This window comes from Peromyscus leucopus, chromosome 14 (genome assembly GCF_004664715.2).
Source record: "Peromyscus leucopus breed LL Stock chromosome 14, UCI_PerLeu_2.1, whole genome shotgun sequence".
Lineage (NCBI taxonomy): Eukaryota > Metazoa > Chordata > Mammalia > Rodentia > Cricetidae > Peromyscus > Peromyscus leucopus.
Genome location: NC_051075.1, coordinates 44098011 through 44119821, shown reverse-complemented (window position 1 = coordinate 44119821; position 21811 = coordinate 44098011). Strand labels below are relative to the sequence as shown.

At 46.5% G+C, this 21811-nt stretch overlaps 1 protein-coding gene across 2 annotated transcripts in view; it reads right to left on the bottom strand.

Annotated features, from left to right (window-relative positions):
• Window positions 1-21811, bottom strand: part of Mthfd1 (methylenetetrahydrofolate dehydrogenase, cyclohydrolase and formyltetrahydrofolate synthetase 1) — a 73584-nt gene that overhangs the window by 16232 nt on the left and 35541 nt on the right. The window contains exons 9-21 of one of the 2 annotated variants that reach the window (XM_028876054.2): window positions 19049-19176; window positions 18546-18643; window positions 18187-18360; window positions 16675-16811; window positions 14355-14401; window positions 13558-13665; window positions 13278-13352; window positions 8947-9049; window positions 5772-5848; window positions 4652-4792; window positions 2917-2985; window positions 1764-1875; window positions 1529-1668 (exon numbers count right to left, since the gene is read on the bottom strand). In XM_028876054.2, coding sequence (XP_028731887.1) covers window positions 1529-1668; window positions 1764-1875; window positions 2917-2985; window positions 4652-4792; window positions 5772-5848; window positions 8947-9049; window positions 13278-13352; window positions 13558-13665; window positions 14355-14401; window positions 16675-16811; window positions 18187-18360; window positions 18546-18643; window positions 19049-19176 — 1409 coding nt within the window. Of the gene's footprint in view, window positions 1-1528; window positions 1669-1763; window positions 1876-2916; window positions 2986-3154; window positions 3248-4651; window positions 4793-5771; window positions 5849-8946; window positions 9050-13277; window positions 13353-13557; window positions 13666-14354; window positions 14402-16674; window positions 16812-18186; window positions 18361-18545; window positions 18644-19048; window positions 19177-21811 lie in introns of those variants that run through there. The other variant, XM_037210632.1, reaches the window with a different exon arrangement.

The following is a 21811-nucleotide window of genomic DNA, read 5'->3' as shown; positions in this document are numbered from 1 at the left end:
TCATGGACGAAGACAGCCCAGCCAGCATTCCTGGCAGAAAGCGGTGTCCAAGGTTGGCAAAGTCTTTCCTATCTCAGGGGCAACTAGACTATGGGCAGAGGGAGGCCACGTGAGTTAGGAAAGTGTCTGGGCAGTCTGGGGACCTAACCCGGGGGGTGGGGGTGGGGAGTGGGGCACCCAAGGCCAAAATGATTTCCTTCATGGGGCCTTCACTCTCTCACTGAGTGGACCATGAAATCTCCAACGGTTACGTGCCGTGGGACATCACAAGGCCGTGTGCAGAAGAGAATCAATCCACTGTCTCTAGTGAACCAGACTGAAGAGAGAGGAAACAGACAGCGCCTATATTTTATTTCAGAAAATACAGTCGCTGCTCATTTAAAAAAAACTACGGAGGTTAATGGGCAACTCAGTTCTAGTTTAAATATACTAAATGTTAAGAGCTGTAACTCACATAAAGAAAAGCGGTTTTAGGCCTGCAGTAATTTGTAAGTGTACAAGAGGCTCTAAGGGCCTGGTAGTGGAACACTTGTCAGGTGTTTGCAAAGATCTGGGTTCAATCCCCAGTGTACCCCCATCCTGAAAACAAACGAACAATCCAAAACCCCCGAGAACTGCTCTCTTAGGAGAAATGGGTGTCGCTGCGCCAAGAGACAGAGTCAAGCTCTTGTCCCCAAGTTACAACACCGACGCCTGAAGAACCGAAATTTAACACTACCATGGCCGCTGGCCAGGACGAGCAACTTTACGTGTTAGCCTGAAGAAGAAGGGGTGTGAAGCCAGCTGTGCTGCCACATTTAACCCCAGCACTCGGGAGGCAGAGGCAGGAGGGTCCCTCTAAGTCTGAGGCCAGCCTGGGCTACATACAGAGGGAGTTCTAGGACAGCCAGGGCCGCAGTGTGAGATCCTGCCTCAAAAATGCAAAGAAACCAACAAAAAGAGATGTGAAAATACTAGACTAAGTATAGTTTCTAAGCAATGGGGGTTCAGGAAAACACAAGTCCAGGTCACAGCTGACCCTGAGCGAGCCCAGCTTTTGCCTCACCAGCCGCTGGTCCTGAGCGACCTGACCTGCTATTCTCTTTCACCTGCCTCTGGCAGTGACACCAGCTTACCACAGGCTATATCAGGGCCCTGCCAGCAAGAACCGCTGCTCACAAATGACTTCTGCGCAGCGCCGGCTGGCTGGCTGGCTGGCTGCCAGTGTCAGTATCAAGAAGGAAAATGGGATTCAGATGTATAAAGAACAGGTTGACAGGGAGTTTCCCGTCAGTCAGGCCAAGCACAAGCCGTTGGAGGGGTTTAGATAGGCAGGTGACAAAACCAGTGTGGGTCCCCTTAAAATGCTGCTAGGGGATCTGTCCCTGAGGGTGAAGTGGCCTGTACAGGAGTTATCTGGCCATCCCTGGCTTTGGCTCCCTATCCATCATGAGGATAAATGAATGCCGACCCCGGGACGAGTCATGGGATTTCCTCCCAGCCTCTAGAACGTTCCTGACAACCACTCTCTCGGGTCCTTGGTCCTCACCGTAGGGCCGCCCCCGTGCATCTTAAGAGCCCTGACAGTGGCCACGAGCACCACCACGTGTGGCTGGAGACCAGAATACCGGCACTTGATGTTGAAGAACTTTTCCATTCCTATGTCCGCTCCGAACCCTGCTTCAGTCACTGCAAGGAAGACAAGCATCTGTAAAATCACCACCGCCACCCCATGACATGAAAGGAAACACGAGTCTCCCCACCGAGGAGGCACAAGGACTCACCTACGAAGCCCTCTGGGCCAACGAGCTTGAGCGCAATCCGGTCCGCGATGATGGAGGAGTTCCCATGTGCAATGTTGGCAAAAGGCCCGGCATGGACAAACACTGGTGTGCCCTGTGGAAACCAGGACATCGTGAGCAAATGCCAACTCGGCTTCACAGTAGCCAAAGGGCTAGGAATTGGAAGGGGCTGGAGTTTGAAAAAAAGACTTCCAGGAAGAAAAACACCAGGCCACCCCCTTGGTTGTGGAATAGAATATTTGTTTAACTATGTAAAGATGTGTTGCATCTGTTTATGCTGCATTTGTTTAACTATGTAAAGATGTGTTGCTGTTTCCCCTTGCCTGCCTAAGACACCTGACTGGCCAATAGCTCGGCAGAGGAAGGATAGGTGGGGCTGGTGGACAGAGAGCAAAGGGGAGCCAGCCAGCCCTGGCCACTGCAGGGGATCGATCAGCCAGCCAGTCACAGAGGAAGCAGGAAAGCAGGATGGACAGTACGTAGATGAGGTAAAGGAGCCTCAGGGCAGCACACGGATGAATAGAAATGGGTTAATTTAAGTTATAAGAGCTAGCTAGAAACAAGCCTAAGCTAAGGCTGCATTCAAAGTTAATAATTAGTCTCTGTGTTATGATTTGGGGACTGGTGGTCCAAGAAAGCCTGCGACACCCCTTTGCTGTGGCTGTGCTGGGAATCAAACCCAGGGCCTCTTATATACCAGGGCAAATGCTATGCCGCTGATCTATACCCCCAGCTCCAGAGCCATTTATTTTATATTATTTTAGAACACCCCCTCCCCACAACTGTAAGAAAGGAAGCAAGGAAAGAGATGAGCAACAGAAAAAGCTTCTATGGGGTGGCAATATGGCTCACTGGGTAGAGGTGATTGCCTTACAAGCTTGGAGACCCTGAGTTCAAATCCCAAAGCTCAAGTAAACGTGCCAGGAGAGAACTGACCCCACCAAGCTGCCCCCTCACTTCCACGTGCATACGGGGGCACACACAATGCTCCCATATCAAATAGATTTTTTAAAATCTTTCAAAAAAAAAAAAAAAAGATGAAAGGTGTCTGATGCTGCAAGGGAAGTGTTCTTTCTACTCTCTTGGCTCTGAACAGAGGAAGTGAGTTCTGGGCCCCAGGAGTTACCCAGCTCACCTCTAAGGTCTGCATGAGGTTGGGCTTGATTGCATCCTTCATCAGCACCGTGAGTGCCCCGCTCACGCCCTGCAAGACAAGCCCATGAAGCATCAACTCAGGCCAGCAGAAATCCAGTCTCTTGAAACCAAAATTCAGCACTCCGGGGCTCCTCATTCATTTGAACCATCTTGGAGCAATTAGTGCTTACTCCTAATCTCAGCCATTCATCTCTATTGCTTACTTTCCCCCACCGTACCAGGAAGGCACCAGTTATCTTGGCGGGGAGAGGAAGCAGAGTGAAAATGACATTCTCATACAATTTCTGAAAACTCATGCGGCGCTGGAAACAAGCGTCTCAATCAGGCTCTGCGGCTGGCCAATGTGGGGGCTCCATTTAGACCAGTTTAGAGTAGATATGTTAGTTCCAACAGCAGTGAGTTATTTATAACTTTGGTATCTGAGCAGAAATGGGCATAAATGGAATTCAATGTACGTTTCCCAGAGCGGAAGCTAAACTACTAGCCAGAAGCCTAATTCTGACTCCTAAATCCAGCTCCCCCTCTTATCATCGCTGAACAAACCCCCGGCAAAGGAAAACCAAGCAGTGGTTCTCATTTGTATTCAACATTAATGTGTTTCTAAATTTACGGCCTGGGTGTTAAAATTTAAAACACATTATCAACTGTGAAAACAAAGTTCATATTTTTCTCCCTTTTCTAAATCCGTCTGCCATAACACCAACTATGCTGGTGTGGGCTGATACAAACAAGCCTTTCAAATTTTGATCTAAAGCAGGTGTGGTGGCGCATGTGTATAATCCAGTGGTTCTCAACCTGAGGGTCGTGACCCCTCGGGCAAACCTTTATCTCCAAAACTATTTGTGTTACGATTCATTACGGTAGCAAAGTTACAGTTATGAAGCAGCAATGAAAATAACTTTGTGGTTGGGGGGTCACCACACCATGAGGGACTCTATTAAAGGGTCACAGCATTGGGGAGGTTGAGAACCACTGCTATAATCCCAGGACGCAGGCGCTAAACCAGGAGGACTGTTATTGACTGGGGAACAGTCTGGGCCACATGATGAGTTCCAAGCAAGCTAACATTAGGCTGAGACCTTGTTTGGAAAAAAGATTTTCTTTAAGAAGTTTTATTTCAAATTTTATATCATGTACGTAGAGAGCTGGGCATAGTGGCGCACACTTTTAATATCAGTACTTTGGAAGCAGAAGCAGGAGGATTTCTGTGAGTTCAACACCAGCCTAGTCTACATGGAGTTCCAGGACAGTCAGAGATACATAAAGAGATCCTGTCTAAAGAAAAAGTAACAACAACAACAACAAAAGACAAAACACCCACCAAAAACCAACCAAACAACAAACAAAACAGAACAGAAGACCTAATCAGAAGACCATCAGCCAAACTGGCCAATGAGTCCTTCCAGGCCAAGTGGTACAGGGAGGCACTGAGGTATCATCCACCACTTGGATGATAGGTGTTCCATACAAACTCTAGCTGCAGCTTGCTCAGGAAGATCCCTGCAGGATGAAAGCATCATTCAAATCACCCTGCACTCATGGCCCTTTACAAAGCCCAGTACCACTACCATCATTCACTACGAAGAACTTAAAAAAAATTTTTTCATAACTTTTGCAATGAGCAAAACCAATTAATAAGTTAATCACAACATTTTAAGAAGAGTGTAAATTTTGTTTTCAGTAATCAGAGAGACCCCAGCATGCCTGGCACTTACCAGATCCTCGGCACTGATGGGCTCTCCTTTCTTACTGGATGCCACCACCATCTTGCCCAGTCTCTCTCTCATGTCTTCCAGAGAACTAGTGAGGGCCAGAACAGCCATGATTTCACTGGCCACAGAGATATCAAACTGGGCCTGTGGGCAGTCAAAGAGACAAAGGCAGAGTGTCTGTGTCAAACCAGAAGCTAACAAGGATGAAATAGAACTATCTAAATAATCTTTCAGCAGTCAAAATTTGTAATTGTTCAGATGCCTAGAGTAATCAAAAGCTCAACGTTTTAGCCGGGCGGTGGCAGCGCACACCTTTAATCCCAGCACTCAGGAAGCAGAGCCAGGCGGATCTCTATGAGTTCAAGGCCAGCCTGGTCTACAAGAGCGAGATCCAGGACAGGCACCAAAGCTGCCCTGAGAAACCCTGTCTCAAAAACCAAGAAAAAAAAAGAAGCTCAATGTTTTAGGGGTTGTAGCACTGGGGCAAAGAACTTGTCTAGCATGCACAAAGCCCCAGGTTCGATCCTCAGTACCTCATAAAATGGGTGTGTAGTACAGGCTTGTAATCCTAAAACTTGGGAGGTGGAGGCTGGAGGATCAGAGTTCAAAGTCATCCTCAGCTATAAGTTTGAGACCAGCCTGAGCTACACGAGACCCTTCCTGCACCCCCACTGCCTCTGCAAACTGTAGCACGACCAATCAGCTGTTATTTTATCCCCGTGAAAGCAGCTTGGCTACAGTTGGTCACATACAGGCTGCTGTTTCCCTAATGTATGTAAAAGGAGCCCCACAGGTAGTCGTCATTCTTACACGGCAGAGACATACTGCCCAACGCCCACAGAAGAGGAGCAATTTTGATGAATTTACATGCAAGACTATTCAGTTGGGGTTCTCCACCTCCGGGAAAGAACGGTGCGTGCGGGGAAAACCGCACAGGTGACACATGGATTTGCTGCAAATGCTGTCAAGAGCACTCGCTGCCACACCCACTCACTGCCATTTTAAAAGGGAGAAGGCAGCAGAGCACCTGCCGCTGTGGTCCCAAAGCAGGGGTGGAGGAGGAGGGGAGCGGCCAGAGCTAGTGCCCACGAAGCAATTACCGAGACACCGAGCAGACAGTTACCGTGCGTGTGTGGCCTTTCTCTGTGGGAGCCTGTCCAATTGTGATCTTCCTCAGGAATCTGTCGTTGGTGTCCAGCACTACAGTGGAAAGGGAGGGCGAGGAACAGCTTTTAAGAAAAGATATGTAAATAAACGAATGGAGATCCAGTGCGATGGTTAGTGCCGTCTAGCACCGGGGAGACTCAGGGTTGATTCCCCCACCCAAAAAAAAAAAAAAAATGGAAGAAAGAAAGAAAAGAAGAAACACAAAGCTAGGGAAGATAGCATATGCCTGTAAGGCCAGGACACTGAGGGCAGAGGCAGGATGACCTCAAATGTAAGGCCTTCCTGGGCTAGATGGTAGGACTCTATCTCAAAAGTAAATACATAATTCCACAAAGATGTGGGGACCATAACGCTAAAGGGAGCAGCAGAAGGTCTTTTGTTTGTTTGGTGTGTGTGTGTGTGCTGTCATTGTTTTGATTTTGAGACACAGTCTCTCTATTATGTAGCTCCGGTTTTTTGTTTGTTTGTTTTTGTTTTTGTTTTGAGACAGGGTTTCACTGTGTAGCCCCGGCTGTCCTGGAACTTTGTCTGTAGATCACACTGGCCTGAAACTCAGAGATCCACCCGCCTCTGTCTCCTGAGAGCTGGGATTTAAAGGCATGTGCTACCACGTCCAGTTTAGCAACAGTTTTAAAATAACAAATCTAACCTAACGATGGTCTACTAATACTTGATGTCAAAATGGACGCTGAGCTGGAGGAATACAGTGTAAGAAGCAGCAGACGCCAGAAATGTAGAGCGACGGTTCTTAAAGCAAAGGAATGTGGAGTGGTTGAACTTCATTCCTTCTAAAGAATTCAGACAACTCTAAAATCTGGACTTCATTTCAAAGCACATTCTATATTAGCAGAAAAACAAAAACAGAGCAACCCCGTTTTTGAAAAGGCTAAGGTGTGTATTGTTCTGTGGGGTGACTCACTGGCCATACGCCCACACAAGGGCCATCCACTCAGACCAAGTGCACATGCCTGTGAAACACTCCAAGCCCCAGGCCTGGCCTCTCCTTAGTACATTCTCTCGGGATGACAGAATGTATACCCAACTGTATAACTACAGGGAACCTGGAAGGGTCGGCCACCAACCAATCCAAACCCCGCTTCCCAGGACTAGCTACTGTGTGCTGTTTAGGGGGCTCCTACTTGGATTTTCCTATGTGCAGGATCCAAGGAAACATATCTCATCTTTGCCATGGGTTCCTGGCACAAGTCTTCTAGAGCCCTTGGAATGTTAAAGGGACAGAACACCTCAGAAGGGATACGGTGACCAGCAAGGACAAGCAATTGGAGGGTTGGAACTTTCAACCCCATCGACAGAGAAACTGACCCCACCTCATGGATTGAGGGATGGAGGTGAAGACCTATAAAAATCACCACCACCACCACCATCATCATCATCCTCAGCAGCAGCATCATTACCACCACCACCACCACCACCACCACCACCACCACCACCACCACCATCAGCAGCAGCAGCAGCAGCAGCAGCAGATTTACATGTATAAAACAATGTGTTTCCAGGCTGGTTAACACATGAAGGCACAGGGAGAAGATGTTTTTAGATCTTATTAGGTAGGTCTCCAACTGGCTCTTCCCTAATTGCCTCTTTTGTAACAAGCCACTGAGCATCAGGAAAGAAAAAAATAGCCAGGTGTGGTGCCTCATGCCTGTAATCCTAGCACTTGAGAGGCTGAGAATCAGGAGTTCAAGGTCAGTGTGGGCTACATTGTAAGACAGTCTACACACCAATAACCCCTGCATACACACATGCACACACATGCTAAAGTAAATGATTAAACAACGTATTAAATTCTCATAACATATGGTGAGCTTGTTTCCTTCTAAAAATACTGCGATGGGGTCCAGAGGGATGGTTCAGTGGTGTGGAGGACTTAGTGCTACTGCAGAAGACTGGGGCTGAGTTCCTAGCATCAAATGGCAGCTCCCCAGCATCCACAGTGACTCCAGTTCCAGGGGATCTGATGCTTCCTCCCAATCTCCTTGGGTACCAGACATGGACACGGTGCTCATATATCCATGCAGGAAAAACACCCATACACATGATAAATAAAAATATATCTAAGAAATTTCAAAGGTTGCAGCATTTGCTTAAAGCTTTTGAGGCAAGAGGAGAAACGCCAGCATCGTTTTTCATATTAAGAATGTCATTTTGGGGGGCTGGAGAGATAGCTCAGAGGTCAAGAGCACTGGTTGCTCTTCCAGAAGACCTGGTAGGTTCTAGAACAGGCATGGGCACTCATAGCTGTGTGTAACTTCAGTTCCAGGGTATCTGATGCCCTCTTCTGGTCTCTGTAGACACTACATGCATATAACGCATAGACATAGATGAAAGCCAAACACTCATACACGTAAAAATTTTTTTAAAGAGTGTCATTTTTAAAATGCCAGGATGGTGGTCCACACCTGTCATCTCAGCAGGGACATGGACACAAGAGAGCTAGCTCAAAGTCAACCTTGGCTACATAGAGGACTCAAGACCAGCCTGGGCTACATGATCAAAACAAACAGAGACTCCAAATCAACAAGGACATTGACAGTTACTGACTGTGCCAGTAAAAACAAGAAAGAAGTTGGTAAGTTGGCCTTACAGTGCATTCTGCATGACTAGATGAGAATTTCTTCTCTACAGGGAGACAAAGGAGATGGGCAGAGAATAAAATCCCAAGCCCCGCTAACTGTACACAACATATGGCGGTAACGTCAGGCAGACGTCTAAAAAGCTGAAGGCTGACGAGCGTTACAAGACAAGTTAATAAAATGAGAAATGATGAGCAGGCTGAAGAAATAGATGAAAAATAAAAGTCATCGGTGCCAGAAGAGTTCTGAGAATAAAGAGCACACATGATTCAAGTGATTAAACATCATTTTCCCACTTCACGACACCAAAACTTTCTGCATAAAATTGAAACTTAAAAAATGTTATTTTTGGTTTATGCATGAACTTCCTTGGAACCCTCATTTTAATCAACACCGAACAGACAGCAAGACATTCAACCAGTCCCACAAAGGGACATCTACAGAGCGGCTAAGGTTGGCAAGGATATCCTGGACAGCAACCCGAACCAGAGGCATCCTGGGGGCGTGGGAGGCTGGCAGCCTGTGCAGGGTACATACCTCTCTGCCACGTAATGGTTTCTGGATCAATATCCAGTCTTGCAAATCTGTTGATCTCGTCATCCGTCAGTGTGGTAGGGTCAGTCTTTTCAATGCCTAACCTCTGGGGGGTGGGCGTGGGGGAAGGAAATTAAAACATAAAATGAGACAAGAGGAGGCAGAGGCAGACAGATCTCTGAGTCTGAGGCAGTCTGGTCTACACAAGAAAGCCGGGGCTGTATAGCCAGACCCTGATCAACAAAACAAAACAAAAACAAAAATCAGAGGAGAGCTGTTTCCCGATTATGGATACCATGTCACCAGTTGCTTCAAGCCCCCCGCCTCCACTGCCTTGATTTCCCCACTATGAGGGACAGTACTTTGAACTGTAAGCTGAAATAAATGCTTTCTCCCTTAAAAAAAGAAAGAAAGAAAAAAAAAAGACAAAGAGAAGCATGCTTTTTGTTTTGTAAAATCAGCCTTTATCTGGAGATAGGGTCTCCCCTAGGAAATAAGGACCATGAATCCAGTCTGTGACACACCCTTGGAATGCCAACATCTTAAGATCATGACTCTCTGGCTAAGCCTGGAGGTTCTTTCCTATTCCCAAATGGTTATGTCTGCTCCTGTAACTCCACTCCAGAGATTTCCCTCAACATGGCAGAAAACGGAGCCAATGGAGAGGTATCAGTGCACTTCTGGATTCATCAAATCTATTGAAATGAGAAGCAACATGCAAAGCTTTAAAAGTCAGACTACCGAGAAACCCAATTGAAGTCCAATTTTAGGAAAGGCAAAAACAAGCAGCAATCAATAAAAAAAAATCTATTAAAACTCTTTTATACGTTTTTATACGGCTCAATACTTTTGCTGACTTCTTACTGTTCTAAAGACATAAAAAAAAAAAGCTTTTAAAAATTTTCTTCCTTACAGAATTTAGGTACTTTTAAAATTTATTTACAGTGTCTACACAGGTCACTTTTCAAAATGGAAAAAGCTTATAAAATTGCCCTCTTCCTCACAGTAGTCATGAGTCAGTGAGCCCTAGCAAGACCTACTCTGCCTGTGGCTCTTTCCTTTTCTTTTTCATTTTATTGTTATTGTTATTATTATTATTTTAGTTTTTTGAGACAGGGTTTCCTCTGTGTATTCCTGGCTGTCCTGGAACTCACTCTGTAGCCCAGGCTGGCCTCGAACACAGAGACCCACCTGCCTCTGCCTCCCGAGTGTTGGGATTAAAGGCGTGCGCCACCATGGTTCTTTTCTTCTATGTGAGAACATGGAAACCTCAGGTAAGTCTCCAGTGTTGCTTGTCAGGTGCCCCACGAGCCTAGAACTTGCTACTGTTCAAAGAAATCCACAAACCCCTCAGTCAGCCCCCTCAACAAGCGGCTGTTGGAGGCGATGGCCAATCTCAACTGTCCATCCTGGAGATGGCGTGCCCATGGGGAATTGTCATGATTAAGTTAGTGGAGGGGGTGACAGACTTTGAGTTATGACCCTGCATTGCACAAAAAGGAACAAGGGAGCCAGGCAAACATCCACAGCCTTCTTGGCTTCTCCAGGAGGCCAAGATGTGACCAGCTGCCTGTGTTCCCCTGCGGTGACTTTCCCACCAGGAGTGGACTGTAATTTCCTACTGTGGGCCAAAACAGAGCCATCTCTCCTCATTTGCTTTTGTCTGGGTATTTTTTTTTAAATCATAGTAACCCACTTTTGACTGAGCACTCTGGGAAGACTATGAAAACACTAGGTAGCAGGGTATGATGGCACACACCTTCAATCCCAGCACTCCGGAGGCAGAGCCAGGTGGATCTCTGTGAGTTTGAGGCCAGCCTGGGCTATAGAGTGGGTTCTAGGTCAGCCAGGGCTATACAGTGAGACCCTATCTCAAACACACACACACACACACACACACACACACACACACACACACACACACTCCACCACCACCACCAACGAAGTACTATGCAGTGGAGAGTGCCTGGGAGAGAGGGGGCAGGAACCTGGGCCCTAGTTTGATCCTTGTAAAGGGAACTGTAACACTGGGCAAATCTGATTTAAAATCCTTGAGTGACAGCACTCGGGAGGCAGAGGCAGGCAGCGGATCTCTGTGAGTCTGAGGCCAGCCTGGGCTACAGAGTAAGTTCCAGGAAAGGCCCAAAACTACACAGAGAAACCCTGTCTCGAAAAACAAAACAAAACAACAACAACAAAAATCCTTGAGTGAATTGTCCCTCTCCCTGCTAACAGGAGGTCTCCTTAGGAAAGGTAAGGTAACAAGTCATCTGCTCTTTCCACAGTACCCCACCACCTCACAGGATATCGCTTTACTGTGATGGAGTAACATGTAACACTTGATGTACCTGATGCACAGGTTTCTGGGGAGGCAAACAGCTAAGGAATATCAAACTGCTTAAAAGCTACTTAGTCTATTCTCAGTGGCCCGCAAAACAAAAACAACAAACAAAAACCCTAAACAAAAACAACAAACAAAAACCCTGATAATGAACTATCAACAGAACTGTAAGTAGAGCAACAGGTAAACAACACACCTGTGTAAAGATCTCTCCGTGGGTTACTCTGACAGCATCAAAATACAGAGCTGCTCAGGCTGGATAGATGGCTCAGGTTAAGAATACTTGCTGTTCTTACAGAGGACCCAGGTTCAGTTCCCAGCACCCATATGGCAGCTCACAACTGTCTGTAACTCTCGTTCCAGGGGACCTGATGCTCTCTTCTGGCCTCCGAGGGCACCAGACAGGCACCCCCACACATTAAATAAATATTAAAAACAACAACAATACACACGACAAGGTTTCAAGGTTTGGGGATGTAGCTCAATGGCAGTCAGTGTGCTTAGCAAGCATGTGACCCTGAGTATAATCCTCAGTACCAGGAGAAAAGACGGGCTGCAAAGAACTAATAATAAAGTGAATAGAACTGTTGATAAACAGTACACACCACTTAGTGAATGCTTACCCGTGCACACACATATATAAACCTTCTCCTTACTTCATTAAAGTGACACGAGAATATCCCTGTACTATTCCTTTACAGCCACACCTTCCTGGACCCATGACTCCTGGCACCCAGCGGTCTGCTGTCCATTACTACAGTCGTGTCTCACTGAGGATGATGCCCCATAAACAGAGGCACAGCCTACGACTTTTGATACTGGCTTCGTTTACTCAACGTGATGCCTCAGAGAGTGAACCAAGTTGTGCACACCAGCCGCGCATGTCTTTTTATCGCACAGATGCGCCACAGCTTGCTTAACCAGCCATCCACTGAACCCTGAAGATTTTTCTCACTCTGGGGAGATTTTTAATAGAGTCATTAAAACCTTCGTCTACAGGGCTTTGTGTGAACACCAAGTTTCATTTTTCTTGTTAAAAATCGAAGGTGGAATTTCTGGGTCATGTGATAAAACATGTGCTCACTGACGATATAGGATTGGGTGGACTGTTCGGAATGTAGGTGCACTTGCTTTGAAAGCCCTGGGATCTGAGTTCAATTCCTCACACCCATGTGAAGCCAGATGTGGTGGTGCACATCTGCAACCCCAGCACTCCTACAGGGAGATGGGAGGAGGCGACAGGAGAATTGCATACTGCTTTAGCAGTAGAAACAAGAGCGACCCTGCTCCAACACACTGAGAAGTAAGAACTGAATCCCAAAAGCCGTCCCTGACCTCTCCATGGTGCTACAACCCACACGTGCCCACACTTAATACACAAATAAATACTTTTTTAAATGGCTACATAGGTTAAAGAAATCCAAATAAAATACAGAATTCACCGATTCTCCCAGAGTCCTTTATCTATGTCGGGCTAGCATTATTAAGCTCATTTTTATAGAAGACTGAACAGAGAGGCAGCCCACAAAGAGTTTGCTCACGATCCCAGGGCTGGGGAGAGCAGCGATTCAGACTCCAGAAGCTGCACATCTCCATGACGACATCCGCACTCTTTCCACCTTAAAAAGCACCTGTTCGCCAGGCCATGGTGGCACACACCTTTAATCCCAGCACTCAGGAGGCAGAGCCAAGGGATCTCTGTGAGTTTGAGGCCAGCATACAGCGCGAGTTCCAGGAAAGGCACCAAAACTACACAGAGAAACCCTGTCATAAATAAATAAATAAATAAATAAATAAATAAATAAATAAATAAATAAATAAAAAGCACCTGTTCTCTCTCTTAGCCGGGGGCAGATTGTCAGTGCTCTATTTACTATAGGATCAGTCACTTATAAGTTATAAAGAAACAGGGGAAAACCCCTACCATCAATCCCCGTTGTCTATATCAATTAAGTTTCTTACAACGTCAGCAATCAAGAAGGAAAAAGCTTACCCGTAACCTTCGGACTTGGATATCAGAGAACTTTCTTACTCCATTGACTGAAGGTACCAAGCGATTAAAAAGAGCCTTAGAGGAAGGGAAGAGAAGAGCTTTAGATGGGGAGGGGGGTCCCCACTGTCACATCACCTGCCTCAGCACCCAAGGGACCAACACTAAACACGAATTCAGGCACTTCCCCCTTACTTACACACACACACACACACACACACACACACACACACACACACACACACACACACACACCCTCACACACACACCCTCTGCATCCTACCTTGTCTGTCTGGGTCAGCTCATGAAACATCCGGGCATCGATGGCAGCAGCCACCAGGTTATTAGCTGCAGTGATGGCGTGGATGTCACCCGTGAGGTGGAGATTAAACTACAAAAGAGCAGAAGTCAAAGCAGTCTCCAGCTGACCCTGCTTCCTCCCACAACCACCCGCGCTAACCCAGTGGGTGCTGGCCAAAGCCCAGCTACTGGACAGGCTCCCAAGCGGGCTTCTCTATGGAAAGCCAATGCCTGAAACCGGGCATGGTGGCTTATGCCTGTCACCCCAGCACTCAGGAGGCTGGCAGAGGACTGCCATCAGTTCAAGGCCAGCCTGGGCTACACAGCGAACACTGGGGATTTATCTGTCCCTTGAAACAACTCCTCCCAAAGAAAGAATTAGCAGTTCTCCACGAAAGCGTCCAGAGAACGGAGCACACCCCCCCCCCACCACCACCACCACTGAGGTCAGCAGAGGCTGCACGATCGAGCTGGAGCACAGACCGCTGCTCCCCTCAGGGTCCCTACATTGCTCCTGTGTCACGAGGACTCTGGTGTTTCGGGACCAGGCAGCATGTGTTCACCTGCTCAAAATGATTATCCCCACTGAAAGGCAGACCCTGAGAACAAGCTATTGTCACGAGTCCACAAATAAAGACGTTTTTGTCTAATGTGTTACTCCTGCCAAGAAACAAGTGGATTGTCCACTAGCATTCTAAAATAACAGCAACAACACCTCATCTCTGGAAGGGAAAAGCTATCATACAGAGTCAGGTCGAGTCAAGCCCTGGATTTTTTTACCTCTTCCATAGGAATGACCTGGGAATAGCCACCTCCTGCAGCGCCACCTGGAGGACAGACCAAGGGTGGGGGACTCAGGTTAACACGCTGGCTGCTCCATGACTTGGAATCCAAAGACCAAACAAACCGGTTTCTGTAACTCCTGAGCATACTGTTTGTTTACTTTCTAGTCATTTGGACAGATGTGAGCTGGTGTTTTCTAATTTCCCTCACCCGCACTAAAACACTTCATCATGTTCACGCCGAGCAGTCTCTCAATTGAAATCTGAGCGCAAATGACAAAACCGTGAACGCACACATACATACCTACTCATTATCTTTAGAAAGAGGTTCCCTGTGATTCCTAACATATTAAAAAACCCAGGTGACAGCGACAGAAAGGCAAGCCCGTTTAATTTCCTACTCTTACAAAGCTACTCTGGCTTCCAAAAAAGGAATCTGCAAGGTACACATCTAGCCCAGAGACACCGACTCTTCCAGAATAGAAGATATATATCAGAAAACAGCTGAACCGCTAGAGCTCTGCTGGCCTGTGTGTTGACAAAATGCTCGTCAAGAGGTCCAGGGTGCCGGAAGATCAGGTAAGGCAAATGTCAGCGTGAAGAACAGACTTGGGATCTCAGGGAGGAAGAGACTCTGCAGGGTGGAAAATTCAGTAGGAGGAAAAGAGGACAATGGGCTCTCGAATCAGAACAAGGGAAAAGCTCCTGCCGTCAAAAGGGGGTTGTTACAAGCTCAAAGGCGCAGCACAGTGGCTCCAACACATAATCCTGGTACTCAGGAGGCAGGAAGGTGGCCAAGTGGCCAGCCTGGGCTACACAGTGAGTTCCAGGCCAGCCTGAACTACCTGAAAAGACCTTGTCTCAAAGACAAAATGAAGGTAACAAACAGAAGAAGTCAAAGCTGGCGGGAGGGAAGAGGTGTGCCGGTTGGGAACATTTGCATTAATTACTGGAACAAGCAGAACATGATACCTTGTCATCCAGCACATGAAAAAGCCACCTCTAAGAACGGATTATAATTAATAAAAATCGTTTCAATTAAAAGAGTCTGTTTTGAAAGTAGAAGCAAACCTGTCTAGGAAAACACAGAGGAGTAACGGGAAGGGGAAGAGAGGAGAAAGGGGAGGGTATGGGATGTGGGGTACGCAATGCATATTTGTGTCAAGGTGTCCTTATTTGGCACAGCACCATGTACAATGAGTGTGCACCAAGAAAGCTAAAAAACTGAAGCGTGTTTGAGTGTGCAGCTCAGTGGCAGTGTTTGCCTGGCATGTGTGATGCTCTGAATGGAATCCCAACCAATGCGTGCAAAATAAACACTAAACAAAATAAATAAATAACCTGGAAAAAAAAGAAAGAAAAGACAGTAAAAGAGCATCATTACAAACCACGGCGATCAAAATAGCAGGTTAACTATAGTTACTGATCTAGTGTTCTCACCTAATCAAAAGGGTCGTGTGCAGTGGCTGAGAGCTTGAAATTGGCGTGAGGCAAGAGTTGCTGTGGTCTGAGTTATAGCGGTTCTCAACCTTCCTAATGCTGTGACCCTTTTATACATTTCCTCATGTCGTGGTGACCCCCAACCATAGGATTATTTTGTTGCTACTTCACAACTGTAATCTTGCTACTGCTATGAATTGTAACATAAGTATCTGATATGCAACCCCATAGCTGTAGGGGCTGATACACAGATAAGTGGGGGTGGGGTGCTTGCCGCCAAGTCTGACAACCAGAGTTTGACCTCTAGGATCCATATGGTGGAAAAGAGAGGACAAATTAAGGAGGTTGTCCACTGACCGCCACAAGCAGGCCCTGGCATAAACACACTAAAGAAACAAACAAACAAACAATTGAATGTTAAATGGTGCCTTTAACCAAGTTACCAATGAGGTCTCATTGCTGCTGTCGTAAAGCGGTGATGATATCATCTCACATGGGAAGAAAGAATACGCATACACAAAGTGTTAGCCCAATACCGAGCACAAAGCATACACTAAATGGAGGCAGGCTTTTCTCATGCTGGAGGGCTGGTCTGTTTCAGTGGAAGCCTGGATCAGCAGCCATGAGTTCCTTTATTGCTACCGTGACAGTAGAATGGATGTCAGGGTCAAATAGAAGCCCTTTGAACTCCATTTTACACATCTGAGAATCCCCGTGTATACCGAAGATGAAAGCCTTCCTCCAATGCATCACAATACAAATGTCTGAATACTCCAGCTGTCTAAACGAGCTGAAGCCTCCATAGGCGACCCTGGGGAAAGTCAGTCTGCGAGGACTAACGGAAGGGCAGGGAGGCAGGTCCCTCTGGCCACAAGTACCTTTTATTCCGAAGGTGGGGCCCTGAGAGGGCTGTCGCACACACGCGAAGACATTCTGATTCAGGTGGGCGCCGAGGGCTTGCACCAGCCCGATTGTGGTGGTGCTTTTCCCTTCTCCCAGGGGTGTCGGAGTTATTCTTCAAGAAGAGAGCAAAAGACCATAGGATTAATGTCACTCGAATCACTGGACACTCTAGAGAGAACTCCTAAATTAATAAGAAGAACAAGGGGCTAGAGAGAGAGCTTAGCGGCTAAGGGCGATTGCCGCTCTTCAAGAGGACTGAGTTTGGGTCCCAGCGCCCACGTACCTAACAAGTCACCTAGGCTTGTAATCCCCTATAGCTTAGCCCCAGGAGAATCCTATATGCTCTTCTGGCCTCTGCAGATACACGTGAGAGCACGCACGCGCACATAAACACACACACACACACACACACAATATAAAGAAAAAAAAAAGAGGAACAAAAACCCTGAGAGACCTTTTTCTAAAACTTGTGATTTTCAAACACTTAAAAAAAAAAAAAAAAAAAAAAAAAAAAAAAAAAAAAAAACTGGGTCTACCAGATGACTCCACATCTGAGCCTTATCCTGAGTTCTATCCGGAAGCCATATAAAGGTGGAATGAAAGAACCAACTCCGCAAAACTGTCCTTCAGCTTCCACACAAGCAGCCCTACATGCATGTATACGTATGTATACAATAATACAACTTAAAAGAACTTTAGCTCTACTCACTATAAGAAAGAAATATAGTCAGCACTTGACCCCGTTATCCTGTGATTTTTAAAGTTCTTTTTATAAAAATTTACTTTTTATTTCATGTGTATGGGTGTTTTTGCCTGGATATGTATGTGCATCACATGTTTGCAATGCCTGTGGAGGCCAGAAGAGGGCATCAGATTCCTCGGGACTGGAGGTACAGACAGTTGCGAGCCTCCATATGGGCACTGGGAACTGAACCCGGGTCCTCTGGAAAAGCAGCCAGTGCTCTTAATCACTGAGCCATCTCTCCAGCCCCCACCCTTACCCCTGCTGCTGTAAAAAAAGATGTATTTATTTGTTCTTATTTATGTGTATGAGTGTTTGCCTGCATGCATGTAAGTGCACTGTATGAATGCCTAATGCCCCTGTTGCTAATGAGGCCATCAGACCCCGAGAAATTGCTTCTTTAGGAGTCTGTGGGCACCCCCCACCCCAACACACACTCACTCACATGCACTCATAAATTAAAGAAATAAAACCTTAAACAAGAGATCTGGGTGGTGGTGGTGCATGCTTTTAATCCCAGCATTCTGGAGGCAGAGGCAAGCCGATCTCTGAAATCGAGGCCAGCCTGGTCTACAAAGAGAGTACCACAGAAAAATCCTGTCTCAAAAAACAAAACAAACAAACAAGCAAAACCCACCACCAGTAGAAGACTGAGCTAACCGTTCTTCCATACACGTGTTCTAAGTATAAATGCCACCGCTGCTGATAATGGACAGGCCGCTTGCTGGCAACGGGACATACGTACCCAGTCACTACCACGTATTTCCCATCGGGCTGGTGCTTCAGGCGTTCTAGTGCTGAGAGCAAGACTTTGGCCTTTGTTTCCCCGTATAATTCCACCTCTTCTGTGAGAAGCCCAATTTCTCGGGCCAGGTTACAGATGGGCTTTGGTTTGCAAGATCGTGATATATCAATGTCGCTTTAAAAACACAAGGATGGGTGTCGATCTTTAGTTACTGCCTTTAATTAATTAACCCCACTAGTAACATCCTCCCCCACCACGCATCTACTGCTGTCAGGAGAAGCAGCCATGGACCCACATACCCAGCAGTTAAAGCCCAACCAGCCACAAAAGAGTTCTAACCAAGGGCATTTCATTCTCACCTCGGAACAGGGGTCTTGAGGCTCAACTTGTTGTACTGAATTGTCCACTTTCCTGGCTTAAACTTCTGCAAGAAACGCTGTGCGCTCTCTACTGTGCTCTGGGCAAAGGGACAGACATGGAGATTGGAGAGGTCAACAGTCTGACTCCACAATCAGGTCCAAGGCCCAGGTCATTACAGCTGAGTCCCCAACTGAATCAGATCATGATCACCCTTGTAAAACACCTCAACTAGGGGTGAGTGAGGAGGCGCCATGCTCTGGGGCTTCTGTCTCACCCACATCAGCAAGCGGGGAGCCAGGCAGTGTGTCTCCACTTCATGCTACATCCCAAAGGCTGTAGAAAGGGCGCCGCTTCCTCTGCTAATGTGACAGATACCATTTCTTTGTCCTCTCACCCCGTTCCCCCTCAGCAGACTCCATCTGTGTCTAACTTCTGAGCAGGTCTTAAGCGGTGTCTTCAGGGAGGAAGGTCTTGGGGACAATCAGAACTTTCTGCATCCTACCTGCATCAGCATTGCCACGGTCATGGGTCCCACACCGCCGGGGACAGGTGTGATGAAGCTTGCCCTCTCCTTGGCCTCGTCATACGCCACATCGCCAACAACTTTCTTCCCGTTTGGTTTGGTATCGTCTGGTTCGGAAGAGAAAGAAGGGGAGAAAAAGCAAAGGCCGAGAGTCACAACCATGGTGTTGATCTCCAACTTCAGTGACCAACTACGGCAATTTGGTTCCCCCTCACCCCAGAAAAAAGATCTACGGAAAATATAAGCGGGCATTAGTCCTGCAAGGCTCAAGTGTCTGCTTTAATTAAAGCTACAGGACAGGGCCAGGTGCAGTTCGGTGGGAGAACACTGGTCCAGCATGCGTCAGGCCCTGGATTCTATCCCCAGCACCAATGTGAGATGGATGGCAGGTGTTCTCTATTTTCCAGGGAGAAAATTATATTCTCCCAAAGACCTCATGAGATGTGTAAATGGCAAGAAATTAAAATTAAAATCATTTAAAAGTAAACAAATAAAATAAATCCTTTCTAAAGGGGGCTTTTCAGATCCCAGAGAATCCTTTTGTAGTCTCGGGTGATAAATAAAATATGTGTTTTATTCTTAAAACTGACGACCTTTTAAAATGTTAATTTGCCAAGGCCTACAAAGGAATTTTTTTTTAGGTATACAAAGCTTTAACTATTATGTCACAGCTGCCAGATACGGTTTCTACAGCAACTGTCAGCAGTTAGTGAGCTCCAGGCAGGAGCTGAAGGAACAATCCAACATCCCGTTCCAAAGACAGCAGTTACTTAAATGCTTGCTCAAGGCAAAGAATATAATTACACTTCCCTTAAAAGGACCAGAACTACAAATCTCACCAGCAAAGAATAGTTATTCAAGGGAACAAACGCAGTGATGCACCATTGCTCACTCACACAAAGAACATCCTACACCCTGCTCTGGTGCCCTTCCAGGCTATGCCGGGGTGGGGTGGGGGGCAGGCCTAGACATTTAAGTCACCCCCAGGAGGGTTTGGTAGAATCGTAGCCACACTGCCACTTCTCTTTGAGGGTGTCTCCGTGGCCAAGAGGAAGTTTTCAGATGTAGCCAACAACAAGACAACCCAGAGCCAAGAAGCCCTCTCACCAAGTGGGCTCTGCCCTCGGAGGCTCCTCGTTACCTGGGGTCTGAAGATGCAAAGGCCTGACACACGCCTGCTCGCAATGTTTTAGGTTGCCGAGAGGCTAAAGCGGCACACTGTGACAAGAAAGATTCTCCTTGTCATCCTCAAAGCCATTTCAAAATGCTAAGGAGGTGGGAAGGATGGTTCATAAAGCAAAAGCAGAGCCCATGGGAGCCACACCAGCTGAGTGAGTCAGAGCCCCAGAACCCACGTAAGACGCTGTATTCCTGTCGTCCCAACACTTCTAGGGTGAGGTGGAGACAGGAAACCAGGGGGCCAGCTAGTCTGTGGTATACAGAACGGCAGAAAGAAAACCACCTCACCAAGGTGAAGGCAATGACCAGTTCCAGGAAGTGACCCCTCTGACTTCCACACACACCCAGAGCCTGCACACACCAATCAAACGCTGTAAGAGCTGACTCAATGGCCTGCTGCCGGAGGGACAAGAGCCTCACAGGTAATGTGTGGTCAGTGGGACAGGGACCACTTATCAGCACTTTGGTTATCCATTCCTAACCCTAGACTCTCTCTGTCAATGGAAAGTTCCAAGCATAGAATTCAATAGAGTTTGATCTTGACATTTAATTTGGAGACCCCTAACTATAGAGGCCAGTACAGAAGCTATTATACTGGGTGAGTGCAGATTAGATCTGGGTGTGATAGGGAATCCCTTCTTTTCATATCCCTTCTAAATAAAACACCAGCGCTTCTCAAATTACTTTTTCTAGTAAGCCAAGCAGGAAAAACACATTCTCAAGTTCTGACCAATACTTTCCTCACTCTGCTTGATTCCTAAAACATATTCTTTTGAGGTGACTAGAGATGTGGCTCAGTGGCAGAGCATTGGCCCTGAATGTGCAAGGTCCTGAGTTTGATTCCCCAACCCTGCAAATCAACATTTAAAAACTAGAAAAACAGATGCATTTATGTATGCATTAATTCATTCATTTGTAAAGTGATGGATTCCTTTTATCCTTGAGTGGATCATACAAACAATTCTTATCTTTTTAATAAGATGAAACCCAGAGTCTTGTGCTTGCTAAGCTCTTGTCCTACTGCTGAGATTCAATTTTCAAGCAAACAATTTAAAAGATATGAAGCAAGAAGCGGCCCAGGGGTGAACTAGATTGCTTCATCAAATGAAGACATTCCAAGAACAGTCTTCAGGTCCTGAAGCCTACCTCTGGCCTACCCAGGGATTTTACCATTCTCAGAGAACAACAGTCTGGCCTACATAACTGTATGCGCCCCTATACCTAGGATTGGTGAAAATACCGATGACCACCTATGCTATTTCAGCATTTACATGAGAAACCAATGTTTAGCAATCAAAAGTTTCAGACATATGGACAGAATTCTAGATCCTGACCTAGGTTTTTTTCTTTTTTTTTTAATCTCTAAAAAGTAAATAAACAAATATCTCCCTCTCCCTGAAGTAATATGGATCAAATCCAGCGTATAACACAAACTGGGCAAACTCTGAGCTGTATCCCCAGTCCATGGTTTTCTTTCCTATCTCACGGCTCATCTTTTTTTTTTTTTTTTTTTTCCCAGTTCTTTTGAGACAGGGTTTCTCTGGAACTCACTCTGTAGTCCAG